The following is an 18,543-nucleotide window of genomic DNA, read 5'->3' as shown; positions in this document are numbered from 1 at the left end:
CTGCAGGCAAAAAGGAGCCAGAGGCCTGGGATTTCAGGGTGACAGAGCTGCAGAGGAGGCCAGATGTACAGCCTTAGCAGGTCTCCTAGGCTGAAGTCAAACCCCGATAGCACAGGGGTGGGAACTTGAGATTGGGATGGGGCACCGGGACCGTGCACCTGAGAATATTACAACACAGACGCCGCCCCCACTCTAATTTCCAGTCCAGCAGAAACGGCCCCCTCTCCTTGATATAGGGGAGCAGCCTCCCCTGGCCTAGATACCATGCTAAGACTCCAGCTGAGTAGACGCCTCACGAGATGACGCTTATCCTCCTCAAGGTGCGACCCACTTCACCTCATTGCTGCCAGACTGGTATTCAGTCAGGTCTCAGCAGAACCTGAGTGAGGAAGAGCAGTCCCTATTGTAAGAGGAAACAGCTTACTCACTGACAGAATTGCAGCACTGGGCTCAGCAGGACTAGGGAATATGTGTGGGTGCATGTGTACCTTTAGGGTGTTGGACCAGAAGCACAGAATAAAAGAATGGATGGAGAGAGTTTGTTGACACAGGGCCAGCTCCTTCAGGATTTAACATCCTGGCAAGGAGCCAATTCTAATGCTGCTGGGATGGCTCTGTGAAGCTTACATATAACAACAGTATCAATAAATGAGGTGGAGATGCTGGAACTCCCTGGAAGAGAAAAGAGTCAAAAGGCTCGGGGAGGTGGGAATGTTAAAGCAGATTAATCCACCCTGCAAGGGTCCAGAGGACTCTTAAGACCGTCACTAAGGCAATAAGAGATGTCCCGGTGAGGAAGCTCTAGCATCTTTGAGAAGCTCGGAGTGCCTAGGCTAGGGTGACAGTAGCAGATGGTGCTCTAAAACTAGACTCCCAAAGACAATGGTAGGTTCCAGAGCAGCAGAGCCAGGTGGCTGGACTTTGCCATCAGAAGCAAGGTGGATGGACTTGGTAGAACAAGAGGCAAGGGCGGAATGGCAACTGTAGTGTCTGGCACCGGTAATCTGCGGTGTGGCTATCTGACCACGGTATTCCAAGGGATAAGATGGAAGCACAGACAGCTAAGGTGCTTTCTTGCCTTGTATAACTGGAAAAAAATCTGGTGAGCAGAAGGCTGACATTGGTTAGTACAATGAAAATCAATCTCTCACCCGGTTTTAGGACCTAACCCAGTTCTCAGACCACAGTCCAGCAATTATAGAGGAGGCTGGGTCCACTTGAGGAAGGACCCTGCAGAGCCACTGCAGTAGCATCAATAAATATTCTCTTTATCATTTCCCAAAGGCACCTGTGGTTACTTACCAGAGTTACCATCCACTGGAGAAACGAGAATCAGATCTCCCAAGAGCTGGATAGAGGGTCTGAGCTGACACTGACACCACAGGACGTGAAACACCAACAAGGCCCCAGTTAGAGTGAGGGCACCTGGAGCCAGGTACAAGTATGTCCCACAGGGGGTCAAATGTGTCCACACACCCACCCTGTGGCTATTTCCCTGGTTCCCAGTTACACAGTTGGGACAGACATTCTTAGCAACTCACATTGGTTCCCTCACCCTGTCTTGACCCAGGAAGTATTAAAGGAGAAGACATACTGCATCCCAGGTGGAATTGCAGACTTGAGCACCAACTTCTAAGAGGTGAAGGACTCAGAAGTGGTGGTTCCCATCACGTCTCCATTTAGTTCACATGTTTGACTCCTGCAAACACCAGATGGGTTATGGAAGACAGCTGAAAACTACTATAAACTTAGCTAAGTGCTTAGTCCAGTCATAGCTGCTGAGTCACGGGTAGTATTTTACTGGAACAGATCAATATGGTTTCTGAACTTCCCAGGGGATTCTGATCTGGTGAATGGGTTGTTTTCAATCCCAGTGGTAAAGGGGATCAAAGGCAGTTTGCCTCTATATGGAAAGGACAATACTACTCATTAACGCTCCCTGCTCTCACTCCTGATACCTCCAGAATTAAGGTTCTGTGTACAAGACTTTGTCTCCAGCTCTGCTTTTACTGATAAAGCTGAGACATATACCGATGAAGGAGAATCATGTAATTATTATTGTATGAGGGTTCTCCAGAGAAATAGAACCAATAGGAAAATAGGAAACTCCTTATCTGCCATCTGCAAGCTGGAGACTCAGAAAAGCTGCTGCTGTAGTTCCGGTCAGAGCCCAAAGGCCTGAGAACCAGAGCAACAGTGGCGTTAAGTCCCAGTTCGAGGGCAGGGCAAGATGGATGTCCTGGGTCAAACAGGCAGAAAGAGAAAGAGAACATTCAATCTTCCTCTACCTTTTTGTCCTATTGGGGCCCTCCATGGGCTGGATGAAGCCCACGGACATTGGAGAGGGCCATTTTCTGTACTCAGGCCACCAATACAAATGCTCATCTCTTTTAGAAACATCATCACAGGCACACTCAGAAATGATGTTTAACCACATCTGATTATTAATATAGTTATAATATACATGTATGAAATGCATATAAATTTTCAACTGTTCTTTCATAAGCAGGACTGTCCTGTTATCTAGTGTATGGCCTCTCCGATTTTTTGGTTTTAAATATCTGTTCTTTTACAAAACTGGCAATGCTGGTATTTAGTAGGCTTTTTAAAAATCTTTACTTGCCAGAATTAAAAAGTTGATAACCCTATATGGGTTTCTTGAATTTCTAGAACATTTTTCTTTTAAGGGATATCTGAAAGCACTATTGGTTTGAGATTTAGGAACAAAAGGGCACAGTAAGAAACTCTGCAAATGTGAACCATAGCCACTGGGTGGCGATGCTCGCCCATCAATTTTGTGGCTCACACTAATAGAGAAACAGGATAAAACAGCCTAAAAGCCAGGTTTGGCGAAAGGAGACCTGGATTTACAGTCACTACTGGGCTTTTATATTTTACTATCAAAGCCTGGTTGATTTTATATACTGGCTGTATGCTGGCAAGTACTTACATTTTTGTCCAAATTGCTATTCAGAAAGATGGTTCTACAGCAAAATACCAGCTACCCCAAAGTATTAAAATGTCTGTGAACTGTTAGCCAAACTAAATCTTCCCCCAACCCATAAGGACATTTTCCTGTAGACATTCTAATTTCTTTGTTACTTGGGGTAGCTGATATGATAGTCCCTAGTTTAGGAAAGAGTGAACTTAATTATTAGTCTTATATATTTTAATTTTTATTATTAATGTTTAATTATACAATTAATCTATGACTTTTACCTTTGTAGAAAAATTAATAAATAAAACACTATACATGGCTACAAGTAAAGGCTCCTTTAACCACAGCACCACATATACCTGGTGCCATGGAAAACCATTATTTTATTTTTGTTAGTTGTGTTTTTAAAAATTGGGATAATATGTATTTCATTCTGCAACTTCATCTTTTCACTCAAAAGTATATTGGAGATACTTTTTTTAAAAAATAAATTTATTTTGTTTATTTATTTTTGGTTGCATTGGGTCTTTGTTGCTGTGCGCGGGCTTTTCTCTAGTTGCAGTGAGTGGGGGGGGCGCTACTCTTCACTGCAGTGCGCAGGCTTCTCACTGCGATGGCTTCTCTTGTAGTGGAGCATGGGCTCTAGGCGCGCGGGCTTCAGTAGTTGTGGCTCGCGGGCTCTAGAGCACAGGCTCAGTAGTTGTGGCGCACAGGCTTAGTTGCTCCGTGGCATGTGGGATCTTCCCGGACCAGGGCTCAAACCCATGTCCCCTGCATTGGCAGGCGGATTCTTAGCCACTGCGCCACCAGGGAAGCCCTGGAGATACTTTTACAACAGTTTGTTTGGACTTACCCCATTCTTTTCCACTCTTGGATATTACTGTGAATAAACTACATCTTGTTTAACCATTCTCCTTTTTTCATGGACATTTGAGTTGTTTCTATTTTTTTCTATTACAGTGAATATTCTTGTACATGTTCCTTTTGCACTTAATTAAGGGTATAACCTGGGTAGATACTGATAACTGGAACTGCTGGGTCACAGAAAATGCTCATTTAAAAAATTTAATAGATGTTTTTAATTTGTTCTCTAAAAGTTGTGCTACCATAGTATGTGGGTGGATTCATTTTTCCATATACCAAACACCTGATACAAACTTTTAAAATGTTTGTCTATCTAATGCCTAAAGCATATCTCATTACTGATTCACTTTGTATTCTGTAATCTCTAGGAAGGTTGAACATCTATGGTTACTAGCATTTCATGTGTCTTTTACTGAGAATTGTTTGTTTATTCATATTCTTGGCCACATTTCTATTGGGTTGTTTGTCTTATTAATTTATAGAAGTAATCGATATATTATGCATAGAAACCCTTATGTGTTGAAATATTTTATCCTTTTTTCTTAATTTATGGTGTCTTCTGTCCTACACAATTTTATTTTCTTGTAGTCAGTTTTACTAACTTTATTGTTTAGAGCTTCTGCTTTCTGTGTCTAGTTTAGGAAAACTACTACCCAAGATAATAAGGATATTCTGTAATATCTGTATAACACTTAATCTAATTTTTTACTTTTTCTATGTAGATTTGGAGTTGATTTTTATGAGTGGTATGAGACAATATTGTATATTTCTTGATATTTTTTTCAAACAGATATCTGATTGTCCCCAAATTATTGGCTATTAACAGACTTTATCTGAAGATTTGAAATGCCATTTATAACATATGATAAATTTCCACATACATGGATCAATTTCTGAATTCAATTTTTGTTTCTACTGATTTATTCTCAAACTAATATGACAAGATTTCACCTGCTACAGCTTTATAATATGCTTTGATTTTTATTCAAATGTCTCTTCTTTGTTCTTTTACAAAATTGCCTTTGCTATTCATAACATTTACTTTCAAATAAATTTTAAAATCATCTTGCCAAGTTGCATTAAAAAATCCCACTGGGATTTTTTTTATTGGAATTGCATTAAATTCATGAGCTAATTGAGAGAAACTAACTAGGAGAAATGACATTTTACAATCTTGAGTCTTCCCGTGGCACGTAAATGTGGTATACTCTAATATTACCATTGGTTTCAGCCATCTGCTTGATGAATTCAGCTCGCTGCTTCCAGGTAAATTCTTCTTTCAGTTTTCTGAGAAAAGGGATCTTCCAACTTTCTAGGGCAGTAGTCTCCAAATTATTTTGATTATGTATCTCTATGGGTAAAATTTGTGAGCATGAAAAAATATATATAAATCATTTGCACATATTATTATACTAATATGTACTTTATGAAATATACAAAGAAATTATTTAAATAATGAGATAAAGATTAAATAAACAATAATTTTTAAACAAACATCTTATTGTGTTTTTTAAACTCTTTGCTCTCATTAAAAATAGTAGTGGTAGGAAAATACCAGTAGGTAAGATGATTTTTGCAAAAACAATGTGACTACGTATGTTTAATTTAAAATAATTTTAAATTATTTTTCATGAAACAGGAATGTGAGGGCTGGCTTTTTAAGCAATATGGGGGTATAATTTATGTAAAATAAATTGCATTCATCCAAACTATAGTTTGAAAATTTTTGAAAAACGTATTCAGCTGTGTGAGCACCACCACAATTGAGATACAGCATAATTCCTTCCCCACCAAAATCATCCTCATGTCCTTTGCAGTCTACCCCTTTCTCCACCCCGATACTAGGAAATTGACATGGTTTTTGCCAATATAAAATAGTTTGTCCTTTCTACAATTATATATATGAACAATAATAAAATATGGGCTCTGATGTGTGTCTTCATTGACTAAGCATGATGAATTTGGAGATTCCACGTACCCGTAATTCGTTCTTTTTTTACTGCTGAGTACCATTCCATTATATGGACGTACCACAATTTGTTTATTGATTCACCTGTTGATTGACATTTGGCCTTTTCCCTGCATTCAGATATTATGAATACAACTGTTAAGAACATTTGTGTACAAGTCTTTGTGTTCACATATATTCCTTTTATCTTGAAAAAACAGTTCATTGAGAATGTTTACATCTGTGTTCATGAGGGATATTGGCCTGTGCCTTTCTCTTCTTGTGATGTCTTTGTGTGGTTTTGGTATCATGGCAATGCTGTCCCCATAGAATGAGTTAGAATGTATCTCCTTCTCTTCAAGTTTTGGGAAGAGTTTGCGTAAATTTATTTTTACCTTAAATGTTCAGTAGAAATTACCAGTGAGGCCATCTGGGCCTGAAATTTTCTTTATGGGAAGATTTTTAACTAAATTTCCAATTCTTTTATAGATATAGGGCTATTCAAATTATCTATTTCCCTTGAGGAAGCTTTGGTAATTTGTGTCTTTCAAAGAATTTGTCCATTTCTCTTAAATTGGCAAATTTAGTGCCAAAAACCTGCTCATAATTTTCCCTCATTATCACGTATTTTGCTCGTTTATTTTTGAGTCATTTCAGGCAACAGGAAAATCCAATCCTTGTTACTTTACCTTGGCCAGAAGCCTAAGTCTGGACATTTACACTTAACTCTGAGGTGGAGAGTTACTGGACAACTTTTGTTGTTGTTGTTGTTACGCGGGCCTCTCACTGTTGTGGCCTCTCCCGTTGCGGAGCACAGGTTCCGGACGCGCAGGCTCAGCGGCCATGGCTCACGGGCCAAGCTGCTCCGCAGCATGTGGGATCTTCCCGGACCGGGGCACGAACTCGTGTCCCCTGCATCGGCAGGCGGACTCTCAACTACTGCGCCACCAGGGAAACCCCATATAGAAGATTTTAAAGCAGATTAGAAAATTGTTTCCAAGTTAAGTTTTCAAGTATGACAGTTTTGTACTCCCATTGTTTTGGGCAACAAAATTCAATCAATCCTTATTATTCACTAACTCCATACTTGTGAATTCACCTACAATTTATAGGTAAATTTAAAAGCAATACTCACCCTGCTTTCCCTGCTTATTAGCAGACACAGTACAGTGGCAAAAAAAGTTGTTTTGCCTGCCGTGCACGTTCCCAGCTGAGGTAGAACAAGGTGACACCAGCTCTCCCACTGTAAACAAGTGTCCTTTTCCTGGTCTATTTAATGCTACACTTTCCACATTTTGTGGGTTTTCTTTTTTTTCTTTTTGATGATTTTGCTGTTTAAAATGGTCCTCAAACATAGCATTGTCTAGTATTCCCAAGCACAAGGGAGCGATGTGCCTTACGTAGAAAATACTTGTGTTAGCTAAGCTTCCTTCACACAAGAGTTATAGAGCTGTTGCCCATGAGTTCAACTAATGAATCAACAATATACATTAAATAAGGTGTCTTTAAACAGACACACACATCAAACAAGGTTATGTATTGATAGTTTTACCAAAATGTGAAGAGGCTGGCAGAAACCTAATCCTGTATTTCTCTTGGAGCAGTATTCAGTTTTGCTCAGTGTTTGCTAAGAATTTATAGACCATAACTCTTCCGAACAGAAAGAATCAACTATAACATAATGGAAATATTTTCAAACATCTCTTTTAAAAATGATGTCAAAAAAAGCAGGTACCATCTCAACTAACTGCTGGATGGTTATCTTTACCTTGAAATAACATCTTTTTTAGCAGCTTCTGCTAGGAAGCATATCTTTGTGAGCCACTTACAGAAAAAAATGTCAGCGAATCGTGACACTTGTCTTTTTGCAAAAGAAAATGTGTATTAGAACAAGAATGAGAACGCTGCCTTCAACTGCGTCTGAATATTCCTTTAAAACGAGAAACAAGGCAGCTATGTTAAATCGGAGCAATGGGTAAAAGGTTTCTATTCTCCTTTTGGCATATATAAAATATGTAACTTTGCTTAAACAACACTATAGTAACATTCGACTACTTGCCGGAGTGCCATCACCATCTGATGGTTGGGTTGGTTATGTCACTGACCCCCATCAAAAGGTGAGGACACGTTGTTACAGTATTATAACAACTCGTTGGCTTTAAGGCAGATTCACCGGTCACTGGAGTTGTGACCTCACCGCTTTAAACGTACAAACTGCAATCATACGAAACTATCAAATTAAATAACAGCAAGAAAGTAGTCCACGTTCGGGGGCGGTGTCAGGGGCGAGACCAGACACATGCAGCCACTCATCTAAGACTGAAGATGGACGAGCACTTCTGGCCTTGAACAGAGCGAGACTAAGGGACTTCCAAACAAGCTCACTGTGAAGCTGAACTATTCCACGGCACCGGAAACGGCAACTCCCACTTGGGGCGCTGCGGACACACGAGTCTAGGCTGCCTTCCAGGAAGCCAAAAAAAAAAAAAAAAAAAGGAAAAGAAAGAGAAAAAGAAGGGATAGTGGAGAGCAGGGCTTCGGCCGCCGCCCACACGCCGCGCCCTCGCCTCTTCGCGGTTGCGGCCGCCGCCCTCGGCCCCCGGGCCACTCCCAGGTGGCTCAGCCCTCGGACCCCGCGGCCGGCCGGGCGCTGCCCGCCGGCGGGGACCTCAGGTGCGTACCCCGCCCCCGCCGCAGCCGCCATTAAGAGCGGGTGCTTTGCTTGGAACTTTCTCGTCCCGCGGGCCTGACGGAGGGGAGGCCTGGGGAGACCGCCCGCCCAGGCGCGCGGGCTGCAAGCAGCCCCTTCGCAGCCAGCCCGACCGGCCCCCGAACCGGCGCCCCGCGAGCAAGGCCCGAGGAGTGGGGGTGGGGCGGGGAAGCCCTGGCGCGGGGGCAACGGTAGCACGCACGGAACGCGCATACCTCTTCCTTCTGATTGGCTGAGCGGAGGCGGTGGGGGTGGGTGCTGCAGACTCTGGGCTCTCTAAGGCCCGATGTACGTGAGGTCACGCTCCAGCTGGCGTACGTGGGGATACCGCGCTGCGTGCGGACGCGCTTGATTGGTTAGTGGGGGGGGGGGGCGGGTCAGACGCTGTTGCCTGGTAACTGCGCCCGGCTCCACGGCGGTGTCCCGACACCGCCCCTCACGTCGCTCACGTTGCCGAGTGGCGCGCGGTGTGGGGTTTGTCGTGGGTGTGGTCACTGGGGCGGCCACCAGTGGCCGGTTTGTTGGCAGAAAACCAACCTAGAGGTCAGAAGGCGGCTCTGGTCCTAGACTACAGTCCCTCACGATTATGATTTAGAGATAGAGGAGAAAAAAGGTTTGTAGGGCTATATTCCCCGTGCTTCGAACCCAAGCTTTGCTGTTTAATAACAGCTTTATTGACATAACGCCATGAAATTCACCTTTAAAAGTGTATAATTCAGTGGTTTTTGTTTATTCACAGAGCTGTGCAACCATCACCAGTAATTCTAGAACGTTTTCATCACCCCCAAAGAAACCCCATATCGATTAGGCAGTCATTCCCCTTTCCCATCCCCACCCTGGACACCGCCAATGTGCTTTGTATCCCTGTGTGTCTGCCTATTCCAGGTATTTCCTAAGGATAGAATCATCAAAGGGAGTGTTTTGGTCTGGCTTCTTTCATTCCTTCTTATGGCTGAATAATAATTCATTGTATGGATATACCACATTTTCATCTTCCATCAATTGACGAATGTTTTTGGATTATTTCCACTTTGGGGCCATTATGAATACTGCTGTTGAACATCAGTGTTCAAGTTTTTGTGTGGACATTTGTTTTCAACTCTTGGGTACATACCAAGGAATGGAATGGCTGAGCCAAAAATGCCACCGTTTAGTTTCCTGCTGGTAATTTGAAGTAAGCAGATGTCTAAATACGGGATTGGAAATTGGCAAATTGGATATTGCTCATAGCTGCAGTCGAAGAGTTGAGCAGCCTTGTCTCTTCTTTTCTTCCACCTGGAGAGGAAGGCTTGATCTGTGTGACCGGCCACCTTGCCTTCAGTGGACACAGGGCTTGGCGCCAGGCTACTGCAGGTGATAATGCATTTGGAGCGGGTCAACTTTCTTTCTGCCTTCCTGTTGTTTAGTGCCCCACAGCTCTGGGTCTTTACCCACACCTGCTGCCTGGAAGATCTCTTCGCAAGCAGAACTTGCTAACATGCTTTCAGTCTCATCCCCCAGGTTGTTGACTCAGAACCATTTCGGGGGGTTCTGGCTTTCATTTTGCCTTCATTACCTGCTATTCTGTATCTATGCAGGTTTGTCTAACTCGAGACCGCAGGACGTGGATTTTATTCACATAAAAATCACTTTGTTTCCCCCTTGTCTTTCCTGCCAGCAGTGTATATTTTCATATAGCACGTGCTCATTACATTTTTTTAAATTTTAAACATTTGTTTGGCTAAGCTAAAGTTCTTGATTATTTGTTAAGCTTTTTTTTTTTTTTCATTTAATTTGGCCGCGCTGCACGGCTTGTGGAATCTTAGTTCCCCGACCAGGGACTGAACCCGTGGAGTCCTAACCACTGGACCCCCAGGGAATTCCCAAGCATTTAATTTTGACTTTTTTTTTTTCATTTTTTGACATTGAAAATACATATTATGTCTAGTTCTTTTCCATACTCCTTGGTCATCCCAGAAGAGTCCTTGGTTGTCTTGAATTTGTTATTATTCTTTTTTTAGGATATTTTTTCCCAGCTTGAGATATAATTGACATATAACACTGTATTAGTTTTAGGAGTACAGCATAGTGATTTGACATATGTATGTATTGTGAAATGACTACCACAATAAGTTTAGTCAACATCCATCACATCACATAATTACAATTTTTTTTTCTTGTGGTAAGATCTACTCTCTAAGCAACTTTCAAATATACAGTACAGTATTGTTAACTATCGTCACCATGCCCCAGGACTAGTTTATTTTATAACTGGGGGTTTGTACCCCTTGACCACTTCAATACATTTCTGTTGAATGTTGAATAGGTACACCTGCATTTGCAGTTTCCACTTACTGTAGGCCTGGGCTGAGTCAGGGAGAAGGTGGCACCTTGGGAACTTGCTAATTAAAATCAAGGCCTCAGGGACCTGAAAAATTAACCTTTGAAAAGGTAAATTTAGAAACAGTTTAAAAAATAAAGCAGGTGTCTATTTCAAGATTTCAGAGGTTTGATAAATGGAGTGGATGACATTCCAAAATTTAAGTGGTGGAAATGAATTCTAGAACAGGGATGGGCAAATTTTTTTTGTAAAGGGTCAGATAATAAATATTTCCAGCTCTGAGGACATGTGGTCTCTGTCACATGCAACCCTGCCTTTGCAGGAAAGCAGTCAATGGACAAGATGCAAGCCAGTGAGTGTGGCTTATGTTCAAATAAAACTTTATTTATAAAAATAGGTGGTAGTCTGGTTTTGATGTTTGCTTTTCATTAGTAAAATATAACATTGAAAAGGAGAGAAAGTCCTCAAAGTTAATTGGGAAAACTGTGAGATTTGAGAGTTGTTTCAGTTTACATCTCCAGTTTTAAAAAAGCAAAAAGTTAAGCACTATATAAAATCTGTGATCTAAATGAACAAAGCTGGTGCTTTAGATTTCAGTAGAGAAGTTAATCACCATATAGGCTTTGGGGGGTTGAACTCTGGTACAAGCTCTCATTGTCAAGGATTTTTAACTATTAGAATGCAATGATTTTGTTTCTCAGGGAAATGTCCTCAAGGTGGGAAACCACGTGATTAGCTTATAACCATGGTTCATTAGTTTGGATGTGGTATTGACACATGGTGTGTTCTAAATCATAAAATGTAAAAGACAAAGTTCCTGCCTCCATTTGCTGTTAAGTAAAGGGTGCAAACAAAGCAATAATTATGAAACATACGTTTTTAAAATTATTGCTGGTAGCACAGTTGACACCAACTGATAATAGCTTTTTTGAGTTCCACCTAGTTTCATTCTGCCTGTTATTTTATTCTCTGTTAAAGTTTTGGCATCACAGTCCTCTCAGAGATTACTGTGGTGTAATTACAGATTAGGTGCAAGCATAAGAGCCTGGAATATGCCAGTCCCTTAAGTGGGCTCAGATCTCTGGTAGCTCTCAGTGTGAGCATCTCACAACAGTGTGTCTGGTTCTACTGTTTAAAAATGCGTATTTTTCATACATCATGGCCCCTACACTACATCATTGGATGATTAATGGAAGAAACAATGACCCATGTCAACACTGCAGGGAAAACTGGCTCTGCAGGATTTAGCAAGAGGTCACAGAGCGGTCACGATGAATCCACTATTCATGTCTTCAACATGAGAGTCACCATACTGTGGCTTTGAGGGTTCCAGTAGCTGCTAAGTGACCAGCCAAGTATGTGATAAGGCTTTAGAGAGACTGCAAAGTATTAAAGTTATGGCTAGACGACGTGAAATCTAAAGACATATCTATCGATGGCAAAGTTCAAAGAAAAAAGGGAAACCACCACCAAAGAGGGGATGGACTTGTGATAGACAACGCAGAGCCCGCTAGGGGAGGTTGACAGATTTCAGAAGCACTTACCTGAAAAAATGTGTGGTGTCGGCAAAGTTGCATCTGCTGATTAAGAGCTAGAAAAGCCTGTCCCCTAAACAATGAAAGAAATCATGGAAGAAAAATGTTCTCTCTGGGAAAGATATGTACTGCTTCCTCGGATAATGTTGACCACGCTTGAATTTGCCTTTTGGTATACCTACTTCCATTGTAAGACTCGACTCCGCTGAATGAGACATAGTCTTTTTTTTTTTTAACAGTGTTTGAATTAGTTAACTCTGAAAGATAATGGTCAAGAATATATTTCTTCATCACAATTTTAAAAAACAGTGTAAGGTATTAAAGAGCTTGGTTCCAGGTTTATCTTTAGAACAGTGCAAATTTACCCACGTGAGTCCTTTTTTAAAACAAATATTTTCTTTATTTTAGGTAAAAATTGAACACATGTTCACTATATTTGAAAGCTTATTTAAAAATCTTTGTGAGATTTCTGTAACTTCCAATGGGAAAATTATTTTAATATTTCAACAAGTAATGCAGCTGACACGTAAAGATAAAGAAAAGAAATTGGAGTGAAACTCTAGCTTTGCCAATATTTTGCATAAATAAAAATTATTTCAAGTTGGACCTTTTAATATGAAGTAATTTAATCAGAATTCTTTTTTTTTTATAAATTTATTTATTTATTTTTGGTTGAGTTGGGTCATCGTTGCTGCGTGCGGGCTTTCTCTAGTTGCGGTGAGCGGGGGCTACTCTTCGTTGCGGTGCGCGGGCTTCTCATTGCGGTGGCTTCTCTTTTTGCGGAGCACGGGCTCTACATGTGAGGGCTTCAGTAGTTGTGGCACGTGGGCTCAGTAGTTGCGGCTTGCAGGCTCTAGAGCACAGGCTCAGTAGTTGTGGTGCGTGGGCTTAGCTGCTCCACGGCATGTGGGATCTTCCCGGCCCAGGGCTCAAACCCATCCGCATTGGCAGGCGGATTCTTAACCACTGCGCCACCAGGGAAACCCCCAATTCAGTGGTTTTTTTAATATATGCATGGAGTTGGACAGTCGTCACCACAGTCAATGTTAGAACATTTTCATCACCCTGAATAGAAACCCTGTACCCTTTAGCTACCCCACCTCCCAGCCCTAAGCAACCACTAATCTACTTTCTGTCTCTATAGATTTCCTTATTCTGGACATTTCATATGCATAGACTCATGTAATATGTGGTTCCCTTGATTTTAAAACGAGGGGGCCCATAGAAGTTCAGAGGTGAAAGGAACCTTCATAGTAAGTGATTGATTTAGTCATAGAGGAGGAACCTGAGGGCCGCTGCCCACTGGGGTCCCGGAACAGGTTGGTGGTCTGGGGAATCCACAACCTGGCTTTCCTGGCCCCTGCTTCTGTGAGGACCAGCCCATCATGCCTCATGCCCTGTAAGCTTGCATCACCAGCCTAACTTGGTGTGTCCTCTGGTGTTCACTGTTAATGCCACTGTGTGATAGCAGTTTCTTTCTGGCAAAGGGAGCAGGAGAGGATGCAGCCACCGGGTTAGGGGTGCAGGGAATGTTCCATGAACAGCGTTGACTAAGGACTATCCAGGGAGGACTTCCCTGGTGATCCAGTGTCTAAGACTCTGCGCTCCCAATGCAGGGGGCCTGGGTTCGATCCCTGGTCAGGGAACTAGATCCCACATGCCACAACTGAAGATTCCGCATGCTGCAACTAAAAAGAGATCCTGCACGTGGCAACGAAGATCCCGTGTGCCGCAACTAAGACCTGGCACAGCCAAATAAATAAATAAATTTTTTTTTTAAAAAAAAGGACTATTCAGGGAAATGACCTCTTGGGACAGGCAAAGAACAGTTCAGTGAATTTCTGTTGTAATCCAGATACAGCCAGAAAGCCCCAAATGAAATGCATCCTTCCCCATCAAGCCTGACGGGACTCAGTCCCCTCCAGCGTTCTTACCATCAAAAAGTACTAAGATGCTCTTGAAAAGTTCTGGTAATGAATAGGACCTCTCCTCGCCTGTGGCATCCCCACGGGCTGTTGGTATGGTGTCCCTCCCATTTCTTAACACACACTGAATGTGATTGACGTAACAGATCTACAGCCATAGAAGGTGAGAAGTGCAAACAGCAGTAGGCAGGAAGTTGCCCAGCGTCTAGCTTTTCATGGACAAATCAACATGTTTGTAACGTGAGAATACATCTGCTCCTTTTTCTCTGTCTGGGATAATAAAGGGAAAATAAGAATTATGAATGAAAATATTCTGAGCTCCCAAAGAATCAGGATAGGGCATAATCTAAGTGCATAGTCTGGTAAGTGGCAAAAATAGCGTGCCTTTGCTGTTTCATGCTTTGTGATACCCATTGCTTCGGCCTGCTGTACTAAGTGATGATCATGGAATCGAGATGCTAGAGGAAAGAGTTTCTAAGACTTAACGTGTGTCCTTGGTGGTGCTGCTTTTGCTGCTTTTTCTGACTCCAGCTCTGTGGGAATAGAGTCCTTGTTATGACAAACAACATTCACAGACTTCTATCTGTTCTCAAATATGGGTGTGATAACAAGCGTCAAAGAGTGTCAAAGTCTTGATATTAAGATAATTATTTAAAAGCTTCAAATTGGGACTGCCCTGGCAGTCCAGTGGTTAGGACTCCGCACTTCCACTGCAGAGGGCAGGGGTTCGATCCCTGGTCGGGGAACTAAGATCCTGCAAGCCTCGCAGCGTGCCTAAGTAAATAAATATTTTTAAAAATAAATAAATAAAATAAAGTCCTCAAACTGAAGTATATTTCCTCACCTGTTCATGCCCAGGTCTTGCCTGTTAATTTATGTTCCTGGTATGATGTCACACTCTCATGTTCTATTTCATAATAGGGAAAGTTATAAAAAAATTTTAAGTCAAACAATTTGCATCCTAATGGCTCTGTACATGCTAGTCTACGTTCTTTCTTTCTCAGGAAGACCTCGGCTCTAACTTAAGAGATCCTCAAGGATCCTCAGGTGTCTTCAGAAGATCTAGATAGATGAGTAGTTATATTTTTAGAATTCCTTTTCAGCCTGCTATATCCATCCAGATTGGCTAGGGTAGGCGATGGTTAAAAACACCACCAGATTTTGGTGCGTTCAAGGAGCAAGGATTTATTCCTTGCTTGCCCTAGAGGTCTCTTGTGATTGGCTGTGGGTCTGATCCACAGTTTCCTCAATCTAGAACCCAACCATATGGAACGTGGCAGATCCATTGCAGAGCAAGGAGTGTGGCAGGAACCTCTGCGTGGAAGTGACGTCATTTCCCTGACATCCTTGGCCAAGGCAAGGCATGCGGCCACATACCTTCAAGTGGGCAAGGAATTGAACCACGGGCTCTGAAAGAAACGTTTGCGAATATTTCTGAATAGCCTTATAGGACCACCGTACTTCACCCCCGTAGATCTTTAGGCTTCCTCCCACATACATATTTATGTTGATCTGTTTATCTTTTGCTTACAAACATAATTAAGCCAGATATTGCAGGGGCAGGACACGATGACAAGTGCTTACATTGTATGCTCTAGTTCAAAGAACTCTTTTTATGATGTTAGAGAAACTTTTGCAAAGAAACTTTTTAATGCTCACTTGATTTAGAGTCTGGGGAAAATTAGAATGAGCTTTCATGCAGAAGTCCTAGCAGGAAAAGGAAGGAAGGGATTTTCTCTTCCCATCTGTAATACACAAAGCCACTTCTCTCCTTTTCCTGTGTATGTGGACCAGAATGTGGTACCCGACATGGTCGTGCTGAAATCTGACAACACAACACAGGATCAATAAAGGACCTTCCTTACCTTCCTTCCTCCTCGTCTGGGAAATAGTTAACATGCCTCTCTAGCATACCTGAATTTATTTGATGAGAAGGTGATATTTAGGTTTAGTGGAAAATACACTATGGAAAGTTAGCATTGCTCTACAGAGATCTTAGGCAAAGCACTTACTGTCTCTAAGTGTCGGTTTCTTCACCTTTAAAGGAAGGGTTGAACTAGGTCACCTGTGAGGACCCTCACAGCTCTAAACATGTCGAGCAGGACACTGAATTTCTACCACTCACTTTCCTAATACTTCTCTTTCCTAGGGATCATGGCCCAAGTAGCAATGTCCACCCTGCCCATCACAAATGAGGAGTCCTCGGAGAGCAGGATGGTGGTGACGTTCCTCGTGTCTGCCCTTGAGTCCATGGTGAGATGGCTTTGCAGTTCTATAAAATGTCACGTGGTTGGATCACTGCCAAGCATCAGAACGGTGAAGCACTTCACCGACACTTTTGATGTTCAGCTTCAGTGTTACATCCTATCTGTGTGCACATATCCTTTTTTATAGGGGATGATGGGCTTGTCAGATAATTAAATTTTTTTCTTACATTATGGATGGAATTGTATAAATGTAATCTCTCTAGATCTGAAAATTTAATGAAGGCCCCTCCGTTACCTTGTTTGAGAATACTTTTTGTTTAAAGTCAAAGGTAAATTAATAATCCAGGGGCTTCCCTGGTGGTGCAGTGGTTGAGAATCCACCTGCCAATGCAGGGGACATGGGTTCAAGCCCTGGTGCAGGAGGATCCCACACGCCACGGAGCAACTAAGCCCGTGCGCCACAGCTACTGAGCCCGCATGCCACAACTACTGAAGCCCGCGCGCCTAGAGCCCATGCTCCGCAACAAGAGAAGCCACGACAATGAGAAGCCCGCGCACTACAGTGAAGAGTAGCCCCCGCTCACCGCAACGAAGACCCAATGCAGCCAAAAATAAATAAATAAAATAAATTTTTTAAAAAATTAATAATCCATTGATATGCATCTATTTACATCCAAAGTGTAAAACTTACCTTGTGGGTGAAAATTTGAGGGGAGATTTACATAACCTCAAAGCATCTGATCACAACGTATTGATTAAAAAACGGAACATCAGTAACTTTATAAAAGTAGAGAAACCTGACAGCCACCCCCTTAAATCAAGTGACCAAGGGGAACATCAGCAGTAATGGGACGGAGGGACCTCCCGAGCTGCCTGGTGGGAGGAACTGAGGAGGGGCAGTGCCGCGTCCTGGCATTCCTGCCTCCAAGGAGGAAGCATAGGACAAACCCACATTTATGGACATCCTACAGAGTAACTGGGCTGCACTTCCATGAATGTCAGTCTCACGAAAGACAAAGATGGAGATCTGTCTGTTCCAGATGGAAGGAGACTGGAGAGACAGGACAGCCAATAGAAAGTGTGACCCTGGACTGGATCCTGGACCAGAAAAAAATCTAGAGAGAGATTTACTTTTTCTATAAAGAACAATATTGGGTCCATTGGCAAAATACCAAACACACAGGTAACTCACTCACATACACACACGCATACCTAAACCCATCATATTTAAACTGTAGAAAACCAACTATAAAGACAAAATTTTAAAGCAACGTAGGGTAAACTGAATAACGGCCCCCAAAGATGTCCTGTCCTCATCCCCAGAGCCTGTGAACGTTACCTTATTTGGCAAAAGAAAGTTTACAGATGTGACTAAGCTAAGGATCTTGAGATGGGAGATTATCCTAGATTATCTGAGGGTAAATAAAAATGTTAAAAAAAAAAACAACAACCCTGGAATGAATTTTTTTTAAAAGCATCAGACCTATTTGAAGAGAACTAGAAATATCTTACCCCAGAACTGACCACATTCCTTCTTTTGACAAATATTCATGAAGCAGCTCCTATATGTCAAGGTCTTCTAGGTGCTGGGGCCAGAAGACTTGAGAAGACAGATAAGGTCCCCCTCACATAGATTTCATGTTCTACTTGGGGAGACAGACAATAAACAAAGTCTGTGTGTGTGTATCAGTAAATATAATATTATTTTAAAATGAGGGTCAGGGGGACTTCCCTTGTGGTCCAGTGGCTAAGACTCTGCACTCCCAATGCAGGGGGCCTGGGTTCGATCCCTGTTCGGGGAACTAGATCCCACACACATGCTGCAACTAAAGATCCCACATGCCGCAACTAAGACCTGCACAGCCAAGTAAATAAATAAATATATTTTTTAAAATAATTAATAAAACAAGGGTCAGAAAACAGAGGTTTAGGGGAGAGAACAGATGGTTAAGGGGGGTGGTCTGGGAGAAGTTCTCTGGGCAGTTGCCCTTTATGCAAAGACCTAGATGAAGTGAGGAAGTGAGTCAGGCCAGTATCTGGGGGCAGAGTGTTCAAAGCACCAAGAACAGCTTGTGCAAAGGCCCCTTGGCAGGAAC

General features: G+C 42.3%; 1 protein-coding gene and 1 long non-coding RNA gene across 3 annotated transcripts in view; one reads left to right on the top strand and one right to left on the bottom strand.

The window, feature by feature from the left end:
- Window positions 1-7,835: 7,835 nt before the first annotated feature.
- Window positions 7,836-18,543, top strand: part of LOC113630596 (general transcription factor II-I repeat domain-containing protein 2) — a 54,148-nt gene continuing 43,440 nt past the window's right edge. For both annotated transcript variants that reach the window (XM_027126192.1, XM_027126191.1), the window contains exons 1-2: window positions 7,836-8,423; window positions 16,390-16,493. In XM_027126192.1, the coding sequence (XP_026981993.1) occupies window positions 16,395-16,493 (99 nt within the window). In that variant the 5' untranslated portion in view covers window positions 7,836-8,423; window positions 16,390-16,394. The remainder of the gene's footprint in view (window positions 8,424-16,389; window positions 16,494-18,543) is intronic.
- Window positions 14,014-18,543, bottom strand: part of LOC113630597 (uncharacterized) — a 47,770-nt gene continuing 43,240 nt past the window's right edge. The window contains exon 8 of the long non-coding RNA XR_003437031.1: window positions 14,014-15,649. This is a non-coding gene — a long non-coding RNA (uncharacterized LOC113630597). The remainder of the gene's footprint in view (window positions 15,650-18,543) is intronic.

Source organism: Aethalodelphis obliquidens, unplaced genomic scaffold (assembly GCF_003676395.1).
Source record: "Aethalodelphis obliquidens isolate GAN/ISIS:26980383/991018 unplaced genomic scaffold, ASM367639v1 scaffold30, whole genome shotgun sequence".
In the NCBI taxonomy this organism is placed as follows: domain Eukaryota; kingdom Metazoa; phylum Chordata; class Mammalia; order Artiodactyla; family Delphinidae; genus Aethalodelphis; species Aethalodelphis obliquidens.
This window is presented reverse-complemented; position numbering and strand designations above follow the sequence as displayed.